At 39.9% G+C, this 22869-nt stretch overlaps 1 protein-coding gene across 1 annotated transcript in view; it reads right to left on the minus strand.

Annotated features, from left to right (window-relative positions):
* Positions 1–11575: 11575 nt before the first annotated feature.
* The window catches only part of TGFB2 (transforming growth factor beta 2), a 58488-nt gene continuing 47194 nt past the window's right edge, over positions 11576–22869 (minus strand). Inside the window, exons 3-7 of the mRNA XM_005523324.3 lie at positions 17618–17750; positions 17400–17510; positions 15535–15709; positions 14821–14974; positions 11576–12991 (exon numbers count right to left, since the gene is read on the minus strand). Coding sequence (XP_005523381.1) covers positions 12833–12991; positions 14821–14974; positions 15535–15709; positions 17400–17510; positions 17618–17750 — 732 coding nt within the window. The 3' untranslated portion in view covers positions 11576–12832. The remainder of the gene's footprint in view (positions 12992–14820; positions 14975–15534; positions 15710–17399; positions 17511–17617; positions 17751–22869) is intronic.

Genomic DNA, 22869 nt, shown 5'->3' on the forward strand with positions numbered 1-22869 from the left:
TGAGAAAAGGCTCAATTGCTATAGCTGGATTAGAGCAGGCCATTTTTTTCTACCCTGTGATCTAAGGAGCTTTAGGAGAAACTTCAGAGAGTGAAACACTCTCATGAGCTGGGAATATACATAAAGCACAGCAGTGCTCCCTGTGACATGCAGAATCCACTGAATATGTGATGAAACACTCTGATGGCCCAAACCTACAAACACATAAAGTCAGGCCAACAACACTTTTGCTTCTCTTTGCGTTTTATCAAGGCATGTGCTGACACAAATCAGACCTCCCCCAAAATCACTGGACTGAACTAATGCAGCAAATGGAGCCCAGGCTCAGTGTGCCTTGGGCCAGCTGGAGATGTGACACATGTATGTAACTTCACACCTTAGTGAAAAAAAAAAAGCTCCACAACTGCAATTAGTTCTATAACACCTCTTTAAAAGATGATGGGCTGGACACCACAGTTGGGAAAAAAATTAAATCAGGACAACTGTAGGGATATTACATTTGCCATGAGGCTGAAAACTGGGAGTGGAGGCTGCCTTTTTAAAGGTATTTTCTTAGATTGTAAAAATTTTGCTTAAACCCATCTCTAAAACCTCAGTACCAAGAGTAAAGATTTCATTAGTAACCCTGCAAGAATGAAAATGTGACTTCAGCACTTCTGAGTTATTCTTAACATATGAGCCATTTTCTGGAGAATCCAAACCTTTGATCAACTTTATGAGAAATACCTGTGACAGAAAGAAAACATTTAATGAGCCAGAGATGTCAATTATAAGCTTTCAAGCAATTTTATACCCTGTATAATGCATATAAACCAATGCAGTTTAAAGTGTATTTTATCATTCTATAAATGTCCTTAACTATCCTTTTTAATATTTCAACTTTTTTTTTTCAAAGCATGAAAGATAAACCCTTTTCAAATGTTCACGGTCTTTCATGGTAAAAAGCAAAACAAATTTGGAACAAACCAGCAGAACAGCACAGAGATTGTAAATTTCAAGCAAATGAAACACTTCTGCATTTTTTATATTAATCAAAAATTGTTCAGATGGATGAGTGGCTGATTTTGTGTTTTTTATTATTTGCTTCTGTTTTAATATTCTCCTTTACTGACCATTATGCTTCAGGACCTGACCCTGAATCACAAATATTAAGGAGGAACATACCTCTGACTTTAGGAAAAAACATGTTCCTTTGCCAGCATCTTTGAGAGAAGATTATAGACATCTTTATTGTTGGTGTCTGTCTTTAGGTGTCTTGGTGTTTAAGAATGCTGAATTCCAGTCTCCTGAACTGCACAACCATTATGTGACTTGAAGACAGACTTTCCAAGTATCTGTTTGCTTTGGTAAATCTTGATCCTTAGACCTTGAGTTTTGCAAAACTGTTCCATCAGAATGCTAAGAATCTCTGATTATCAGTATAATGAGTGGTTGAATAACACTACTTTAGCCATTTAAAGCTCATGTAGACCAAATTCTACTTTTTTCCATTATCAGTACACTTTGAGAAAGAACAGGATGTTTCCTTCATGCAACCAGACAAATGTCCTGGACAGACAAAATGTTACAACTTCCAATTTAACTTAGGTACTCAAGCGGCAGTCAGGCTAAATCCAGCTGCTTTAGAAGGGTTTTCATTCCTTTGCAGTCTCTGGGCCTGTCTGTAATACCTTATGCTTCCATTTTGTGAGGTTTCTTGCAAAACATATTAGCCTCAGTAAGAAATCTTCAATTCCCACGGAGAATTACATTTCAAAATGATGCTCCGTGCTAGTAAGCAATATTTTTCCTGGGCTTCCACATATGGCAATATTTATCTTCAAAGTTTTCCTCTTTGGCTTGTAGGCTGGTTTGCAAACCAGATGGTCTTGTGTGGCCTAATTGTAAGATGATTTGTTGTGTGATTCAGTAGCATTGTTTATTTGTACAGTGGTTTGATGGAATTTGTAAACTGCATAAGATTGTTTTACTGTGTTTTCTTTTATGACAGAGCCACATCTTGCTCTGGCATTTGTGGCGGAGATTATAATTAAATGTAGTTCTCAAGATACTTTGATCTCTGTTTGCTTGCTGCATTAAAATAGCAACACAAAAACACAATATTTCTCATTTAAGCAGTTAAAAAATGCTGGATTTGAAGGCTGAGTGAATGCACCAAATTTTGTCTTAAACCCTCCAAAAAGACACCAGTCAAACAAATAATATGTTAATTGAATACTGGAAATCCAGTGGCTATTCAGCAGTGTCAATTTCATGATTTACTTGGAGCTAATCATAGAATCACAAAATGGTTTGGCTTGGCAGGAACCTTAGAGATTTTGGAGTTCCAACCTCCCTGCCATGAGCAGGGATGCCACCCACTAGATCAGGTTGCCCTGAGACCATCCAGCCTGGCCTTGAACACCTCTAGGGACATCCCCATTTTAACCAGCCCTTTTCACTATGGGGTGTGCAGAGAAGTTTCCTTTGCTTTTTTGAGACAAGAAGAATTTGGCTGTATTTCATCATTGCATATGGCTAGTTGTATTCACGTAAATATTCCTTAGCTAGGAATATATTTAGGTTTCCAAGCCTATAAACAGATCTAAAGAGCTTTCTGGCCTTCCTGTTCTGTTTCCATCATGAAAGGTACCTTCTGTTTAGAAATCTTGAGTTTCTGGAAGCAGACTTGAAGAGGGATGACTGTGACTGGGATCCAAAAAAACACCTTGGAATGTGGGCTCCAAGACTAGGAAATTGGGAGGCTTCTTTCACTTTTAGGAACTCAGCTTCAAAGCCACCTAGCTATCAATGGTCTGTGTGGCGAACTGATGGACAAACTTCTGTGCCATACACTTTTTCAAGAGATGTCAACATAAAATACAAGAAAATCAACACCACAAACTCATGGCATTGATACAGAGAAACTTCAGGAGACAGGCTGCAGAATGAAGAGATAAAAGAAACAGATTTGTCCTTTAGCCTCTGGAAGCAGTTCCCTTAAAGCAAATTGAAAATTTTTGGTATGGATTAAGAATTATTTTAGTACAAAGTTGCTCAGCATGTAATCTCTAGTCAGTAATTTACAACAGATTTGGAATAAATCAAAAGAAGCACAGTGTTCTAAACAAATCTCCTAATTATTCCAGCAGGAAGTATGGGTGTAATGATGATTCACATAAAAAGTGTCTGACTGACCTTTATTTTTCATGTGGACATTTGCTACTTTCATCCCTTTATACAAACATATTCTGTGGCAGATTACTCTTGAAAATATTTCAAAGGAATAAATTAGGATTCAGAGACAGACACATACCACCAAACAACCCAAGTGCATGAGGAAGCTGAAACTAGACTGCGATGAAGCTACTCCCACGCAGTGCCTGGCCAGCCTAGGGATGTGTCATCATTTTTTGTAGTGCCTTGAGAGAGAGAGTCACTGCTCTTGCACTTTCCTCAGCAGGTCTTTGGTGAAAAACCTTCTCCTTCTGCCTGTTTCTCTCTGGAGCTGCAGGGTACCATTCTTGCTCATTATTTGCTGAATGAGATTCCTTCACGCTTACATTTTTTCTTACTTCAGACAGAGCTGGACGTCAAGACGTACCTGAACACAGTTTGTCTTCTGCATCTACCTTATTTCAAAGGGCCATTACAGCTTTATTCTCTTGTCAAGTTGCCACTGCTCAGCAGTGAATAAAGACCCAACTGCAAGAGAGAAGTGCAGCTAAAAGCAGTTTTAAGAGGTGTCTGTCATCCCTTTCCATTAGCTGGTGGAGAGTATTGGCACTGAGGTGTTTGTCCTCTTGATACAGATAGGAAGGGGCAGGGCTGTTTCCAGAGAGACTTCTCACTAGGACACTTACACAGGTGGACCAGCTCGGGCTGCAATTTTTTTTCTGGGAAGAATATTGTCAAGGCTGAAAACACTTTTGATGATTAACTATTTCTTTTTCCTATTTTTTTTTTTCCTCAACAAGAACCTGAAATCCTTATGTTTCCATTCTTCAATTCCAAAGAAAAAAGATGACAATTGTTTCACGTGTGAGACATTGTTGCTGTATGCCAGAAGCATGGGGGAAAGGCCTTTCCTCTGAAAAGAGCATATTCTCCATTGAAAAGCTATAGAGAACAAAACTTCTCTCCACGGTCTGATTTGGTAATTCTGCAGACTGAAGTAGATGTTGCTGTGTTAGTTCAACACAGCTCCTGGTTCCATGTATTTCTTTACAGTCAGGAACACTGGAAATCTGCTTTCATGTTTGAAATGAAGGCTGATATACTCATCTGACTGTGACCCCGACAAACTAGAGTGCAAATGACTGAATTCTGCTCTCAAGCTGAGCTGTGCATGTTTGAAAAGTGTAAGGCAAATATACTTACCTGTTACTCTCAGAAGTCAAAGATAAAGCCTGATAAAACTGTAGACAAATTTATCTCTGGGCTGGATTCCAGTATCAAAAGGTCAGACTGAAAAGTATTTGAGAGCACTATAAGCAACTGAAAAGGATAGTTTTCCCCAGGCTAAAGTTATATATTACACCCATGCAATAAATACAGCCCAAGAATTGATTCCAGCATTAGAGAATGTTATTTTCAATGCTGCTGGATGAGATAAAAATGGCAGCAACACCAAATGGTGCAAAATATACCAATTTAAATGATAATAAGATCAATTTCCTTCTCCAGAAGACTGCCATGTTCATCATCTTTCTAGATTTCAAATATAAGCTCAGATGTGAAATAGAAATTCCTTCTTTCAGGCTACTGTGGCTATCAGTGTTCAAACACTTGACAAACACATATGCTTTGTGTGAAGGCTCTAATAAAACAGCAAACTGAGCCTGACTATTCTTATACAAATGACTTTAAAGCCTGGTTTGTCCCCTGTAGAAAAAGCTGTGCTGTAGTAAAACTGAAGTAAGAGAGCTGGGAATAAGACCAGTCAGTTCAACTCTGTTGCCTCCAAAAGTAATTTCCTGCATCCAGCAACGCAAGTTACAAACCCAAACTGCTATCGTGGAGTAACCCAGAAGAGAATCACCCTCTGAAATTTCCTCTTTTCTTCCCTGGGGCCATACAGCAATACTGCTAGGAATACATGTAGTGAAACTGTCCAGAAAGTGCAAAGTTACTTAGCAAATAGAGGGAGTGGCTTACAAATACATTAGAAATATATATATATACACATATAAACATTGCAGACCAATGTAAATTTTAAAGAGGTCTTTAAATTTATATATACTAATTTAATCTATGTATCCACAGAAATGGATCAAGCATGACTTGATTCATTCTTCTTTCCATTTTCACTATGTACATTCTTGTTTGCAAGTGTACTGTGGGTTTAAACCCAGCTGGAGATAAGGCATCACACAACTGCTCACTCAACCCCCCTCACCCCGGTGGAATGGGGGGGAGAATCCAAGTGACACTTGTATGTTGAGATAAGAACAGTTTAATGATTGAAAATGAAGTAAAATACAATAACAATGGCAAATAATAATACTGGCAATAGAAGGAAAATAACAAGTAATGCACAATACAACTGTTCACCACCCACTGACCGATTCCAGACCCCTTTCCTGAACTCAGACTGGCTACTCTTCCAGGTAACTCCCCCCAGTTTATGCACTGGGAATGGTGTTCTATGGTATGGAATGTCCCTCTGGTCAGTTCAGGTCCCCTGTCCTAGCTGTGCTCCCTCTTAGCTTCTTTTGCTCACCTCCTCACTGAAAGGGCATGAGACAAGGGGGAGAAAATAGTCCTTGCTCTAGCAAAGGACTTAGCAAAAAGCCCAAAGCATCAGTGAGTCATCAACACCATGCTCATTCTGAACCCAAAACACCACACTTTAACAGCTACTGAGAAGAAATTTACTCAAGCTAAAATCCAGGATGATGGGGTTTTCCTCTCTGCAACCCATGACACATATTTTTGCATGCACATATTTATTGGCTTCTGAGAAAAAATTTCCCCTGGCATGGGTGAGAGTCATGGATTCCTCCTACACTGCTCACAAGGCTTACAGTGGGGGAGGATGTCTGATCAGTTGTTTGAATGAGTCCATGAGTATTTTGTGGATATCAAAACACAGTATTTTTGCATTTGCATGGATAGCCCACTGTTGAGAGTGCATTTGAGCTCCTGCGTTGTGCACAGCCTGCAGATGATCTGGTGTGTTACCGTGCTGCTTTAAGGGACCAGGAACTAGAGAAACCTGGGGATTTAATGCTTGAGATCTCCTCCTCAGTCCTTGGGATACTTGCTGAGATTTTGACTATTTGATAGACACCATCTGTTGCCGCAAGGCTGTGGAGGAACTTTTAACACTAAAATAAGAGATAGAGGCCAGGAGAACAGCAAGGGGTGCTTAGCTACAGGAAAAGTTAATTAAGGTTTTGTTAACATCTCATTTAAATTATGTCTCCTGACTGCTAATGATCTCAAAATGTATCAGTGACTTTCAGTTATTCCTAGGTAAATTCCTACCTCCCTAAAGATACCCCTTTTCTCAAAGCACGAGAAATGGGAATAGCCCATTGTGCTATGGAAGCAGTCCAAAGCAAAAAGTACAACAAAAACTAGTCCAGTTTCCCTGCGGTGTTACGTAGGGCCTATACTTATGCTGACAAAAACCTTCTGTTGTGTTCATCTTTCCTGCTCTGCTTTCTGTGACCTGACCTTGTGGTGTACATCAGCTGGCTGTAGCTGACAGCCAGGATGTGCAGTGATTCACCTTCTGTGTTACACATCATAGCTGGGCATCATGGTGAAAAATGTCAGTTCATTTGCTTATTGACAGTCTTCTGGCTTTTTTTTTTTTTATTTTCCTTTTTTGTTATGGTAACTGAGGATTTCATGGAAGATGCAGAGGAAACAATATATTTCAGAGTATCTCCAAATGCAGCTTTCCCTCCTAACTGTTCACAAATTGATCCAGACCACCTCTTTGAGAACAGGTTACACACTGCTGAGGAATGCATAACTTGCTCATGAACTGCTGCATATTTTGTCTTGTATTTACATTTTTCCAAAGGGGAAAAAAAAAATACATTTTTTTCTGGATAAAGATATTTTCTGCTCTTGATGGATGAAATTAGTCTGCATATCCTTGGAGACTGCCAACAAGTTTACACTAAGAACTGGAATGAAGCCATCAATTCATTTCATGTGGGTTCCATCAGATGGCAAAAACCCATCACACAGCCCTATAATGCTGATCTTTAAATCACTGAAGAAATGAGGTGACCCATAACACTCCAGGCTCTCTGGGAAACACCTTGATGCGTAGAGACATTTTGACTGTTTCCAACTGTCATTCGTATGAGTGGCGATTATATTTATGTGCCTTTGTTCTTGGAAGAAAAAATAGAAGACTGGGCTGCGAGACCTGCATCTGGCACACTCAGAGCAGCTCCAGTGCAAGAACTTCTGATATACTGAGCTCAAAGCCTTACACACCCCAGCAACAACTTTGGTGATTAAGGTTTGGTTACAAACCAGTTGCAGAGATTGGACTTAACTGAATTTCATAAAAGTGATTCAGGTTTGAATGCTACTTCAGAGCCCCAGCCACTTGATTTTTGATCAAATATGTACTCACATGTTAACATTTTGGTTGCATCCATCTCTAATTAGCTGGATCAAACAGTATGTGGGAGCTCATGGTGTAATTCACTGAACAACAAGAGACTGGTCCCCTTTGCCATTTTTATCTTCCTTGTCCCCTTTCTTGTAGCAAATGTTTTTGGAATAAGTTTGTGAATCATTAAACCAGGACCTGTCTATAGTATGTGCAAACAGTGCTGAGACCCAAAGACCAATGATCATTGACCCTTCCTCCTGCAATCATCTTGGTTTGGCACTAAATACCCCATTTATAGGAAATATTTGTTTCTTGGACCACCATATGGCTGAAGAAAGTTTTATACCCCAGGGGTTCTGTATTAGATTCCAGCAGGTTACTTCATTAAATGAGCATATCAAATTTGATTGGAAGTTCTCATCAACTTTCTGTTCCATTTAATTTTATTTTTATACAGATGAAGAAATTACTGTTACACCCATACCCACTGACAAGCCAACTACATTACTTCACATCTACTTTATAACCACATATAATTACATAACCTCTTGGTTTATTTTCTTCCAGAACTCATGGCTCCTCATAGAAACTGTTCTGTCTGAACTAAGAGGCAGATTTTGGCCTAAAAAACAGTTTTCAAGACATTTACATGGTTTGTTTTTTTTCCTACATTGAATATTCCATATTTATTAACCACAACTTGATTCAAGCACAGTAAGGGCTTCACTGATACAGTCTAGAGAGGCTGTGTTAACAAAAAAAAGACAAGCCCAGCATCAAAATACTCTGCATAAATCTCATTACCATGGGAGATCCTCCACCTTTTCAGCCTCATGCTATAAAATCTCATTTAGCACACAGTGTTCCCTCCACTTTGCTCCTCTTTAGTTACAGGCACCATGGCCACTTTCTCACTTACAATTTCCAAACAGCATTCCTCCTCAAACCCTCCTGTTCCTGACTCTTGACTTTACGAATCCAGCAGACAGGGCTGCAAAGGTATTCTCACCTCAAGGCAGGGTGAGGGCTTCTTTGGATAAAAATGAGGCTGGTGGACTACTTTCATGTCAAAGTACATAGCTGGGTAGCTAAAAATAGACAGGATAAAAATTGGCATGTGGAAAATTTTGAAGACATATCGTTTTATGCCTGTGTAAACTCACTGAAATCGATTAAGGCTGGAGTGTAACTATGCTGGAATCGCCCCTAAGATTGTTTTTAATGTTTATCCCAAGTTACATTCTTAAACATATTGACAGACCACAGAGTCCATTTGTTGTAATTTATCACAATAACCCTAAACAATCTGGCATAAATATGCTCTTTCATTCAACCCAAAAAATGCTATGCACTCCTTAGATGCCAGAGAAGCACCAGGAAGAGCAGTCCCTCGTCTGCTCATCAGTCCCAGTTCTGTAAGCATTTTCATATATAATTTTATTAACTTTAAAAGCAATGATTCAGTCCTGAAGTCCTTCCTCCCATCAGTTTTATTTAAGTGACTAGAGCTGATGAAACGCTTTTCAGGCTTGCAGTTCCAGGCCCCTTAATTTTTATTTGCCAAGATAATGCAATTGCATATTGCAGAGTGTGTGGAAATAGACAACAAACTAAGGAATCCTGTGTCAAAAATCCACTTCCATGTGCCACATGGCTGCTCCTGGTAAACTGATATAACTGAGGCCAAGACATCCACTACAGTGGCTGAGGTGAGAGCAACCCCCAAAGCAGATACGATCCACCCTCACCCTGGAAGGATGTTCTTCACCTCAGCCTGCGGTGGACCATATCAAGGTCACACATGACAAAATCCCACACCAAATCAAGCTTTGCAGGGATTTAACATTCCAGAGCTGGGGAATTGCCTGTGCCAGAGGAACACGGCCATATGAAAGCAACACCAGCATATAATTGAAATAATTTATTTACCACTAGAGCACCACAAAAACAGACATACAATGTGTTAAAGTACAGAGTAATCAATCACCAAAGTACAACACAGCTGTTCTTTAAGTTCCTTTTTTTTTCTCCTTTAAACCATGCCAACCATACAGTTGTATTGATGCTAAACACATAAGAAGTGCTGTCCTACCCCACCCAGCTAAGTGCTATGATTCCCCCTCAGCCCCAGTCAGCCCCTTGGGTCTGATGGTTCAAGATGCTGAACATTTCCCATCAGCTCTCAGGGACTTTGCTCAGACAGTGGCAATGACCTTGCCAAAATAAGGCCCCATAGCACAAAGTCCTTGAGCTGTTGCAGACCCATCTAAAGATAATTCGAGGAGTATTTACATGAGACCTGAGAAGTGCTAAGGACTCACATTACCTCACTCTAGAGTGGAAAATTTCACCCATGAGTTCTGCATATTGTAGGATCAGGCCTAACATCCTTGGTAATTAAAGGGAAATACATGCCTAATGACCAAGAAAAAAAATTGCAGATTTAAAATAGAGAATTTAAAATATTATCAGTGCATTTTGAGGAACACTAGAAATTTAAAAAAAAAATCGATCTTGGGGCAATGACTTACAGAAATAGTGTTTTATGCTTAGAGAAAAACTCTAAATCCAAGTTCCAAATTTTCAGCTGCATCCAGCACACAGTGAGTATAGTTGGACAACTATGCTATCTCCCATTCCACTTTTTCAAAAGTGGTTTTGAGCAGCATTCCTGTATCAGAGAACTGCAAAAATATTTTTAAGTTTTGTAAAATGTGCTCACCCTTGTCTTCTCTCCTGTCCAACAAAAATACAGTTCTCATACTGAACCTGATAAAACCAATTTTGCTGTTGCTATACAGCAAAATCCAGAGTATGTATTACCCTGAGGAGTTTCACTGAGTTCAGTGCATCTTCTCACTGGCGTTAGTCTGGCTCAAGCAAGTGTTAGCAGGACAGATTCTTCACCTGTTCACCTCAGCTCACTAAATAAATCAGAAGTCTTAACATACCTTCCCCTCCTGAGCCAGTGGGTGGGATTGGATCAGCTCTGGGGCTATGTTCCCATCTAGGCAATAAACAGGCTCCACAGAAGTCCTGAGGAGCTGCCTGTGCAAGCCACCGTGTCAGCACCTCAATTTTGCACCAGCATTCGGCTGAAGCCAAAGAAACTGAACTTCTTAAAACCAGTGCTGGCAACACCAAGCTCAGGAGTGTCCTCCCAACGCCGCTCAGGACAACGGCAGAAAATGTCCTTCTCATCCAAGTAGAATGCTCACATTGCAGGTCTCCAGCTTTGCTCTGCAGCAGCATTCATCACGTGAAATGAAACGATTCTGCCTTCTTCAGAATTCTTTTTACTCTTATTTAGGTTGGGGCTTTTTAAAAATGAAGTATGTGTGTGATGTGATCTTTTTACTTACTCCCTCTACAACATGAAAACGTGTTAACAACAAAATCCTAGGAACCCCCACGTTCCTTTTTCATTTTTGTAAAAGAAGCTTTCATGTGAACTTGACTGAGAAAAAAAATTTGGTAAACTTCCAAAAATCAAGGGTCTGATCCTGCCAATCATCCTCACACATACCCCAGAAGCCTAAGGGGCCCTGCTGTGCCACTGAGGAAGTCAAAGGCAAACCTGTGTTACCTGCAGCAGGAGCAGCCCCGCAGAGGAGCTGCAGAGTTCCCGTGTGCCGGGCCGTGCATCCCAGGGCGCTGCGATCCCACTCCTGCCCCACGCGGGCATCGCCGCCGCGGCCGCTCCCTACAGCCTTCTGCACAGTGGTGAATGCCATTCTCTGCAAGGCTTTGCCTCGCCTCAGCCAGGCTGGGACATCTCTTCTCTCAACACCTCGCTCCCTGCCCATCTGTTTGAATGCTTACAGCTGAAAGAAAACGGGAAGGCCCAGGAATCCAAACCACACTGCGATCCAAGTGTTATGAACCGGGACAACTGGAGGAGGAGGGGAGGAGCGGGGGGGGGAGACTGCTTTAATCCTTTTTTATAAAACAGAAAAACAAATGGAGTCAGGTAGCTTATGTCATAATGATGAACAATATACAAAGCACATGTATAGCAATTATTATAAAACATGTATTTGTAGTGCAAGTCAAAATATAGGGACTCTACTCATACTGGCCAGCTAGAGGGAAACACATGATTCTGAGTGATCAAAAGAGCCCCAAATTCAAATTCAAAGTCATGAGAGCTGACAGTATTACAGAGTACAAAAATATGGTGAAAATTTACACATTACACATAAAGTACATAATTTTTTAATAGTTTACAAATAGAGATCTACAGATATGTTTCCAATTAAGCTGGCTTTTACTACCCACCTATTGTAATACTCTAGGTATGGTTACATATACCAAAAGAACAAAAAAAATTCCCATAGCATAGCTATACAGCAACATATTAAGGTCTGAAGATTAGACCAGTACATGTTAAATATTTCACTGGTTTACTAAACTGACATTTTAAATCATTTACAGTAAAAAAAAAATCTTATAGACTTGTCTTTGAGACTGAAACAGAGTGTCTTTTATTAGTAAATTATTCAGTATTTAAAACAAGGGTTTGAGACCTTACAAGAAGTCTCTCTAGGCAGCTGGCATGAAAAATAAGGTATTTTAAAGGCAGTGTTTGTCAGTAATATAATAACCGATTCCTATTTTAATCAAACTTAACTAACCATTACTTTTCTGATTCTTTTGAACTTGTGTTCCTTTAGGCTTTATAAGCATTTCTGGCAGCTTATTTGGTCTCCACTTTGTCCACATTGGCTGGTTTTCATTTTTCCAATGGTGATACAGAAATGTTCATTTGATAGTTTTTACACACAAATAAATAACGCACTGTTAACTCTATAGCTAAGAGGAATGGGTAGGATGCCTATTGCATAACAATACAGAGAGATCAAGTAAGGCACGGGACAGATACAGCAACTCCACTTCATGGGATTTTCCTGTTTTTTTCCTTTCACATAGTTAACACTAACAATTTTCTTCCAGTGTTTATTTTTCAAAAGGTTTCTTTTTTCTTTAACTTTGCTTCTTGTCTATCTCACACTATGTGTAGGTGAAATGTAGGAAAAAGCCTTCAATGTTTTGCTTCAGATGCCAGTTGAAAAAAAAAACAAAACAAAAAACAAAACAAACTTTCAAACAGTTCAGACTAGTACCGCTTTTTTTTCTTCTTTTTTTTTTCTTTTAACACTGTTGAACCTGGGTTTTTATTTTTCTTTCTTTCCTTCTCACTCTCTCTTTTTTTTCCTTGGTTATCTTTTCTTTTTATAAACACATGTCATGCTGTTTCAGGGATATCCTTTAGCTGCACTTGCAAGACTTTACAATCATGTTGGACAGCTGTTCAATTTTGGGTGTTTTTCCAATGTAATAGAGGATGGTGAGGGGTTCCAAATCCTGGGACACACAGCACGGAGAGGCTGAAGCTTCTGGATTTATGGTGTTATACAAGCTGAGTACCTAGAAGGAGAAACCAAAAAAAACCAGATTAAGGCAGCTACCTCTAACGAGAGAACCATTTTCTGCATCACTTCCTCCCACAGCACCTGAGAGAACGCCCACTGAATGCGGTATGAAGATTCCTGGATTTTAGGGGGTTTTTATGCTTTTTCACTTCAATCTGGTCCTCACAATATACCTGAATTTCCTAAACTTTTATCCATACAGTCTCAAGTCTCAAAGCAGGTACATAGCTGGAGTCCACCTCTAAAGTGTTGCACTTTGAATCAACAGGCACACTATATTTATGAATACAGAGGAAATGGAAAGGTTTTTATCTGTTTCCTCAATTTGCTATTTTCTGTTTACAGGATTTTGGATTTTCAAGTGACCAAAGAGTAGAGACCTCTTCAGAGCACAGGCACTCCTCTTCTCTTACCCTCTGGCCATGTTAATTAAGTCCCTTAATGCCACCATGCCAGCACCAGGACTGAAGTTGCAGTTACTCTTGCTGAGAGCCAGATACATGGAGTTATCACCTATGTCACCCTGGATTCCTATGCATGGTTCTTTTTAAGGGAAGTATATAGGGCTAGCCACTGATGATGCATAGGTGCTCCTGAGGATGCCATTAATGCCTTAGCCAAACACCAAGTGACCTTTTCCTAGAACTTCTACACAACATTTGCAGCGTAGAGAGACAGAAGTTCTGTTCAGGACAGCAACACTAGCTACTTCATTAGGCAACTTCTGGCTTCTTGGGCAATTATCCAAACCACATATTTGTGACCATGACAGTTACTCTTCCTCTTTCCTTTAAAAACAAGTGCAGTTCCAAAACGTGTACACCACTACTCCACATCAGCACGGAAACATCCTCGCCTTATTTATACCTCTGCCTGCTGATGTTGCTAACAGTACAATGTCACAGACAGTGACAGCTACAGAGGAGTCTGTAAGCTCAGGAAGAACATGATATCATGGTTTTACCAACCAAAAGGAACTCAAGCTGTCCCTTGGACACGGCAATTTCTCCCTGCTGGCTGTCACTGATCTGTCATTTTAAGGAAGGCTTGAAAAAGGAGAGACATCATTCTTAGTATGGAGCTGAGGGTGAAATTCTCGCTTTACAAAACTATGATGCAAATGTCTGTCTCTAGCATTTACTGTCTAGACATCCTCAGTGATAGTTGAGAGGAAATTAGCACTTCACAGCAGAATACTACTCATACTAAGGCAGTTGGCTAAAATACTACATCTAATCCCTAAAATAAAAAGTCCCATATCAGACAACTCTTATTCGGTACAAAGCCCCTCCTCCCCTTAGAAATTTTCAAAATGTAAGAAAGAATATGTCTCTTGAAGTAAAAGAAAGACAGCTATCAGTAGATTTTCATGAAATTCAGCATGGCAGGTGCTAACCTTGAAATGGCAGGTCATAAAAGTAGGCGGTGACCAGGCAGTACAACTCTGCCCTTTAGTTACTTTGAAGTGCCTCCCTCAGTGTCTTTACTGACCAAACTCATTGTGCCATCTTCCACTCAAGTCTATAATGACAAACCTTTTCCAAGCCACCTCCAAAGGCTACATGCTCACAGAAAGTATTCAATCCAACCATGTGTTCGTATCAATGAACATATTAAAAAAAGAAGTAAATCTTTGGGCCAATACATTTCTCCTGCTTCAACACCAGGCTTAAGGCCATATGTGAGTTTCTCTATAGGGCCACACTTCATCATCCTTAGTTACTCAGACTAGCTCTGGACACTGGTGCTGATGTCAATCCCAGAAACATAGCTCAATCTGCAGTTACAAAACAGAAGCTGAAAATTAGCAAATCTATTACTTACTCTGCTATGCTGAGTATCTGAGCTCCATAAGTATGGGCAGGCTCCTGCACAGAAATTAGCATGGTATCCTTTAGGTTCATGAATCCATTTCCAGCCAAGATCCCTCTTGAAGTCTATATAAAGTGGACGCAGACAGCAATTATCCTGCACATTCCTGGGAAATAAAATATAAACACATACGTCACAACAAGGACAACACCAGGAGTAAAAATAATACAGTTGCTTGCTCCCTGAATGATCCTTTACAGGCAGACAAGTCTGAATCACAAAAATTCTCAACTAAATCAAACCAATAGTAGCTTATGCTGTAACTAAAATTACAGTTATTACAAGATGCTTAGACATGGCAGGACTTGCTCATACAGACAAAGCTAATGGCTCCCCTGGAGGACTACTCAAATGTTTTTCTCCATGTCCTACAGAGGAGATTGACTAGGTGAACAAAGGGAATGTAATAATTTGGCTCTGACTACGGGGTTAATGCATCTGGGAATCATCCCACATGGAACTGAGCTTCTGCTGTCTAGGGTCACAACAATCTGCCCCTCTCTCTGTGGGACTGAAGACTGCCAGGCAGAGACCTGCTACACACAGACCGTGGGTCTGAGAAGGAGAGTATATTCTGTATAAATGCCAACTGTAAAGAAACATGATAAAAACTGCATGACACCTCCCAAGACTGTGTAAGAATACTGGATGTGCAGGCATAGTTACCTAAAACAATAGGCAGCATCTAGAGCACGCTTCTTCCGCCGACTGGGCTGTTGCGACTCAAGTCTGTAGGAGGGTAACAACATTAGCAGAAGATGTGGGGTCTTCCCACTGTATTTTTTCCTATTGGACTTTAAAGCTTTCACATCACCACTGGAATATGTGTAGTCATCAATACCTTCAAAAAATACATTTTGGTGATAAACATTGTGTTGCTTTTTCTTCACAAATTAAATAAACCATCTCTTAAAAAAAAATCTCTCAGAAACTGGGCCATGATGGTGTCAGCTGGGCATGTTTACCGGGGAAGGGGGGGACAAATCTTGACCCAAAATGCCTAAGATATTCACTGTTAGCTATTGTATCAACCCTCCCACATTCACATCTGTTTAATGGCATTTCAGTACATTTACCAGAAACATTTAAATGAGTAACAGAGGAGGCAATTTCAGTCACTGCATCTGCTGTCTTCGCTTCAAACACCCCAGTGATTCTTTTGTTGCTTCAGTTAGAGCAGTACTCCCAACTTTCAACAGGTACGTACCTTTTAAAACACTTAAAGCTGTTCTGGATACTTCACCTTCATTTCCCACTCTTACTTCTATCCCATTAATTTCCTCCATCACATTCATTCCTTTCTGATACTTGTAAATTCCCTGTCTTTCACTGCCAGTTTATTTAAATATGCTAATTTTCCCCAGAAAGTCAGTTATTTTATTCTCTTCCTTTATATGGGCATGGCAAAGACACTGATCAAAGTATTTCTTCTTGAAATGGCAATCCATGGCCTCACATTCTGTATTCTCTTTTTACACTAACTGCCTCACTACCTTCTTATCATGGCAATAGCACAGACAAGAAACTCAAGCTATTGGCCTTTCATAGGAGTCATGTTATGCCTTTTGTTAAGATCCTTTAGAAAATTAACCCCCTACCATCTAAACAGAAAAAGATACACTATTCTTTTCTTAACATATGCAATTATAGTGACCAAACATCATACTAACAATTTTTCAAATGCACACAATGGCTTTAATCATATGTACAGTACATGTACTTACTTACAGGAAAAAATTCCAATTCAGTGAAACAATGGTTAGAAAAACTTAGCACTTGACAATGAATATAGCCAAATATTTGGATCGCAAGTGAACCAAATCATGACACATTTCAATAAATGAGAACTTCATGAACAGAACTTAGGTTGAAATTGGTTCTAATATAGCTATAGATTCATATGTACTGGTGGATGGTAACTGTAGTACAGTAAATTAAATATAATTTCTCTTTGTGAAACTGAAAGTTTAATGGCTTAAAAACACAAGAGAGCATATATGACCTTGGTATATTTACTCCATGTCACCTTGCCTGCTGTCCATAAACAGCACATTTATTCCTAACCCTCACTACACAGTTTTTTTTTATATTTTAATTCCCACTTGTTCTAATCTTTTCAACTGAGTCTGACTCATTACAGTACTAGGATGGAGAGCAAATGGTTTATTTTGAAAATATTGAGCTGTTTTCTTATTACTATCCAATAGTGGATGGCAAACTGTGCAGGAATCTTCACTAAACCCAAAATTGTATGTATATCCTGTGAGCATGCTGAAAACTGTAATAACAGACTCTTAAGGACATCAAAGCTGCATGAATGAGACAGCTTTATCATGCCTTCTGATTTTAGAATTGTTCAGGTGATATGGTTCTACCCTTGTGACTTTAGTACCATTTCCTACCAGCTGAGAATCATGATTCTCAAATGAATCTGAATGCCATTTAGGAGGCAGAAACAGCTTTTTGTTTCCCTCCTCAATTAGTACATACCACAGCATTTTTAAAAGTTGGAGTTTTTTTCCTTTCATTACCTGCAAATCTTGCTTCGAGCTCCTCACTTTTATTTGGGATGATATAATTATTGGAAGGCACGAAGGTACAGCATGGACAATGTAAGCTTATCTTAAATCCAAGATTCCTGTCTGCAAAACATAAAATTGAGTGGAGTTGGTTTTTACACGTGGAATGATTCTGAAATACTCCTGAATTAATGGAGGAGCAGCTGGGGCAGGAGAGCACTTTTTGTCACCTCTGTGATGGAGCCACTCATGTACAGCCTCAGTGACATCAAAAGACAACCACTCTCCTTCAGCTCTTGTTTTAACTACTTTGCTGTCGATATAGCGCTGTCCTGGTGACGATAATTCTTTAGATTTTAAAACCTGCAAGAAACAACAAATAAGATTGCCTACAGGTTAACATTTACCTGGTTGCTTTTAAAATGGACCACTATCACTAGAAAATAGCACAAGAAACTATTACAGCTGAAACCTCTATGCAGCAGATGAACATTCAGGCACATTTTCAGAAAGAATCTTCTTAGGGTGTGTAAGGAGAAGAACAATATAAAAACACCCTAATGAAATCAGCTTAGGCTCCCAAGCAAAACACACCATCACATATTCCTTTGTGAGAGAGATCAGAACAGAAAGAACTGCTCTGAAAACTTATCCTGTAATACAGGCACTGAAGAGATCACAGTAATCATCAAAATACACTATTTTACCTTCTTCAGTAATATTTACACTGGCTAGAGCATAAGATGCCAAAGTCCAGGCTGTACAATGTAGTCTGTACACTGAAGATATTACATTTCTCCCCTATAATTAACCTATGGTTTTGCCTTATTCATGCTTTTAAAGCCTTCCCCCCGATTTCAAGTACTAATCATACATTAAACAGATGGCCTTGCATGGATTTATGCAACAGGTGAGGCTGCTTCCGTCCTAACTTTGATGCAGGCTTTATTTGCATTTGTGTCAAATGTTTCAGCAAAGCTTCTACTGACCAAGGAATAAAAAATACCTGAACAAAAGAAACCCAGGCTCCACATGACCAGAATTTCAAGTGCCCACAGTCCCCCTCATCCCAGGCACAATTCAGTGAGTGCCTTCCCATATACAAGCAGAGCCTGCTATAATTTACCCTAACTCTAGGACAAAACAATTGGTCTTTTGGCTGTTCACAGGTTTCTGGTTTTCTAGTTATTACTCTGTTGATAGTTTTGTGATGCAGGGAGCTGGAATGCCATGCAACATTAAGTCAGCTCCAATCAAGATACCACACGATAACATCACTTTGTAACTTTTGGCATGCCAGCTGCGCGACTTCATACATTGTTTTGTGTTTTTCCCTTCTTTAAGCACCCAAGTCCATCTCCAAATGAGTAACTGACAACGTCTCATTGTTTCCTCCTATTTTCTCAGCCCAGAACAACCTGACATCTAGCAAGAACTGCTGTAATAAAATCATGGTGAAACTGCATAAAACATGTAAAGAAAAATATTTCAAAAGAGGTGTGAAACTATGTAATCGTGATAAAATCAGGCTTTTCGTAATTAAACAGGCTTGAAAAGCTCAGATTCTGTCCAGCATGTGGAGACAGCATGTAGAGGCTCCCTATTCCTATTTATTGCAACGCAGTGCTGGATCTCTCATAGGCCAACAGCGTGGCTCCTACAATAACATTTGTCTTATGAAAAGAAGAGCAATATGACAAGCTCTTTTGTCTTCTTTCTGATCAACACATTTAGCAAAAAGGCGTGAGAAGGTGTTGGTTCAAGTCCAGAAGATTACTAAGGGCCCCTGGTAGGCGATGCCGAGCTCCCCAGTAGAAACTAAGACACTCAAAACAGTGAACATTGGGACTCCTTTTTATGAGGTAACCTTCAAACAAAGTGTCTGAACAACTGTTTACAGAGTCTGGCAGCAGCAAGGGGACTACCACTGCTCAGAAGTGCCAGAGGGATGAGAGAATCAGTAATCAATGCTGGGAAAGTCCCAGAGAAGTACAAATATAACTTTGCCTTCCCTTTGGTCTTTATCAGGTCAAGTGTTTCTGAGGATGTAATGCAGCTGTCATTCTGCAAGGATGTGTTGGGGCTGGAGGGGGTTGAGGCAAATGGGACACAAGAACTTGGCTTATTTCTCTTCCTTTCTGCACAGTCATATCTTTCCAAAGACTCCAGAAACTGCATACCTCAGTTTTGGCAGTGATGTAAGGACTAAAAGCAAGTAATGTGCCAAAAGCAATCTCCTGATGTTAACTATAATTGGTCTTAGACATATTCTGAAGACACAGCTGTGCCTTGGTATCAAAAATAAACGTATTTATCCCAGTCTTTATCCAAATTGCTACCAAAAGACAGAGTCAAGGCCTGTCAGTGTGTACCTGAAAAAAAAGGCATTTGTAAAATATAAGAAATCCTCATTGCACATATCCAATGGTACAAGGAAAATCCATCCCCACTGCTGAGCTGAATGTCAAGAAAAGTGTTGGCAGGTTTCTGAACTGTATGGCACTGTGGGACAGGATGGAAAGTGGACTAAAACAGCTGGATATTATCCACCCTATGGTACCTACAATATCTGAAAGTAAAGTTTCTCCCCATGTTGTTTATGCAGCATGTTCAGGAAGAAAATTATAAAGAATGAGGTAAAAAGTCACAAACTAAGTACGAGAGAATTTCCACAATTGACACCATGGGTTCAACAGGCACAGGCAGTTCTTAAGCAAAAGGCTATTAAGTGAGAAGAGTGTTACACTTAGTGAAATTAACTTCAATCTCCTTTTCTTGGGTGAAATATCTTTATAGTGTTAGGGTGATGTATGACCTTAAAACCCCGAGTACTTGTAAGCAAGAATGATCTTCTAGCCCCACCATTTCCATTTTCCCTTCTTTTTCTCTGACACTGTTGCAGATGTGGAAAGCTAATGGAGATAAAATCCTAGGCCGGATCCTAAGAGTCCATTTTCTCCCACAAAGTAATCTGATTAAGTTTCTTTTCCTACACTGCTTTCTATTTCCATCCACACTGAAGCAACTGCACTCTATATGGTGGTAAACAAAGGGGCCTTTTTGTAGGAATCTCTCAGAAACTTTTACAGCTACAAAATACTCTTCAAATGATTCTTCCAGATATTACTACATGAAATAAGCATTTTAGGTTCTCTCTGCCATTTTCCCGCTTTGGTTTGCTTCTTTTTACTTTGCCCTACATTTCTGGTTTTAACCTTCCCCATCAGCAACACACCTTTTCCTTCCAATACACCCTCAAGCCTATATCCTCAATGAAAAACTTCTCTTTCATTGTTTCCAGTCCCTTCTTCCTACTACATCAACTAATTTAGTTTCAAAAAGAAGAATAAAAGCCTTTTCTGTGCCTTGCAGCTTTTGTGCTTGAAAGCTTGTCTACTTCTTCCAACCACACCGATTGGTCTTAGAAGAGATATTGCTTTCACCTATAAACATTGCCTTGCCTTACCTATAAACAGCACCTCATCCTCATGCTCAGCCCACCAAAACCACATCAAACACTGTTATCAGAAGTGCTGCTGCACAGCTTATACCTGCAGGAGCTAAACGAAAGCTTTGTGCAAAAGTTTTCAGTGCACTAAAAATATTAACAGAAGGCAAGGGGAAAAAAGAAAATTCACAGAAGAGAAAAATCACCTGAGTTAAACTTCTCCTTTAATCCTTTCTTACTTCCTTCTGGCACCTTATCCAAACACTCCCTCTTAAAGAGGTAGAAAGAGTTTGGTCTGACTAAAGGCCGTAACGTGGGAGGCTAAGGTTTTCCAGTGGGGGAATCCTGTGCATCACCCACTGCATGCAGAGACACAGATCCCATCATTTGCATGAGCAGGAGACAGAGTTTCCACACAGGCAGCCCCACCTGCCTCACTGAGGAGGGACACATCCCAACACCCACATGTACAAACAGCTGGTGATGCACGACAGCTGCGCGCTGACGGCTGCGAGCACGCACACCTTCACACACGCCTCAGAGAAAGCTCAAAGCCAACAAGCCCGGGTTCTGGATATGGGCATGTCTGTCCAGGGATATCTGCTTATTTGCTCTTGCTTCCAACAGAGTGACAACGCAGCACTGCCTGTTTTAATAAATTGATTGCACAGGGAACAATCGCATATGATCGCATGCTGTGGGGATGAGCTGAACTGGAAGAAGTGTTACCAGAAGGTGATCCACCAGACTTCTAGACCAGTATACAGAGTAATCTTCATTCAGTGGCAATGCTCTACATTCTAAGAACAATTTCAAGGGTTTTTCTACCCCATTTTTGCATGTGATTCATCCCTTTCACAGGAAAACCACCAACTAAAATAGCTTTTTAATCTTATCGTGACCTTGTGTCTTGTACACTGCCTTCTACCTACCTTTTTCTATGCCCACTGCTAACCTACCTCTCATACACTTTTTTTCAATTCTGAGGCTTCATGTAAACACCTGGTAAAAAAATAATCTTACAAATACCATGAAGGGTCTTTGGATATCACATACATGCAGCTAAAGCCAGCAGATCAAGGTGAAACAAACACACAAATAAATGAATAATGCAGTTAATGGCAGGAAATGGCTCATGAAGACGCCAGATGCAAACAAAGCACTGCTCTTGTTTGTACAGCTCCATATGTTTAGGAAGCCCAGCCGGGGATCTTGGTGATGACAGCACTCACATGCCACCCTCATCAGGCCTGCCAGATTTCTGGTATTTTACAAATCTTGTTGAAATCTACTCTTCATTCTGCTCAGTCTTCTGGGGGGAGAACCTCTGCTCAGCTGGCAGGGACTTGTCTGTGCTCCTCTTCATCCATTAGAGGAGGCTGACACATGATGTTATCTTGAAAGCATATCCCAAATTGCCATGACCAGGGCATTCAGCAGTAAAAAAGTTTAGTTTTGTCACAAACTGGTTTCAGGAGAATGAGGAGTTTCCAGAAAATACTGATTTGTAAATTACTTCTGTCACTTGCTATGCTTGTTTTTCAGACTATCTGGGAAGCATTAGCAGATACATTTTTAAACAATTTAAGTATCAAATAGCTGAAATCTTCATTAAAATACTGGAGGATGAAACTGTTTATTTACAGGCACACACCTCAAGAAACTATCACACAGTTCTGAGTATAAAAGTAAGGATAAGGATTATCTTAGTCTGTATTTTATAAACTGTAAAGTACACTGAGAATACTACATAATTCATGATAACAGACAAAGCAGGATGCTTGCAAAATTAGCAGAAACATGACTACTTTAAAGAATGCGGCATATCAGAAGTTGACATGAGCAGAGCAGCAGCACTCGGCGTCAGTGTAATTAAACTGGTTCAAAAACAAACTCGAAAAAACTCCTAAGCCCAAGACTGTTAAAAGAAACATAATTATTTTGCTCAAAGTTTCCTTTGCCTACTCCCCCGCTCATGTATTTAGGCAGCTAAAGCAGGGGATAACTGAATCAACACATTAGTGTATGTATTCT

Source organism: Pseudopodoces humilis, chromosome 3 (genome assembly GCF_049639895.1).
Source record: "Pseudopodoces humilis isolate 2021_Gansu_Grassland_sample_001 chromosome 3, ASM4963989v1, whole genome shotgun sequence".
Classification (NCBI taxonomy): Eukaryota; Metazoa; Chordata; class Aves; order Passeriformes; family Paridae; genus Pseudopodoces; species Pseudopodoces humilis.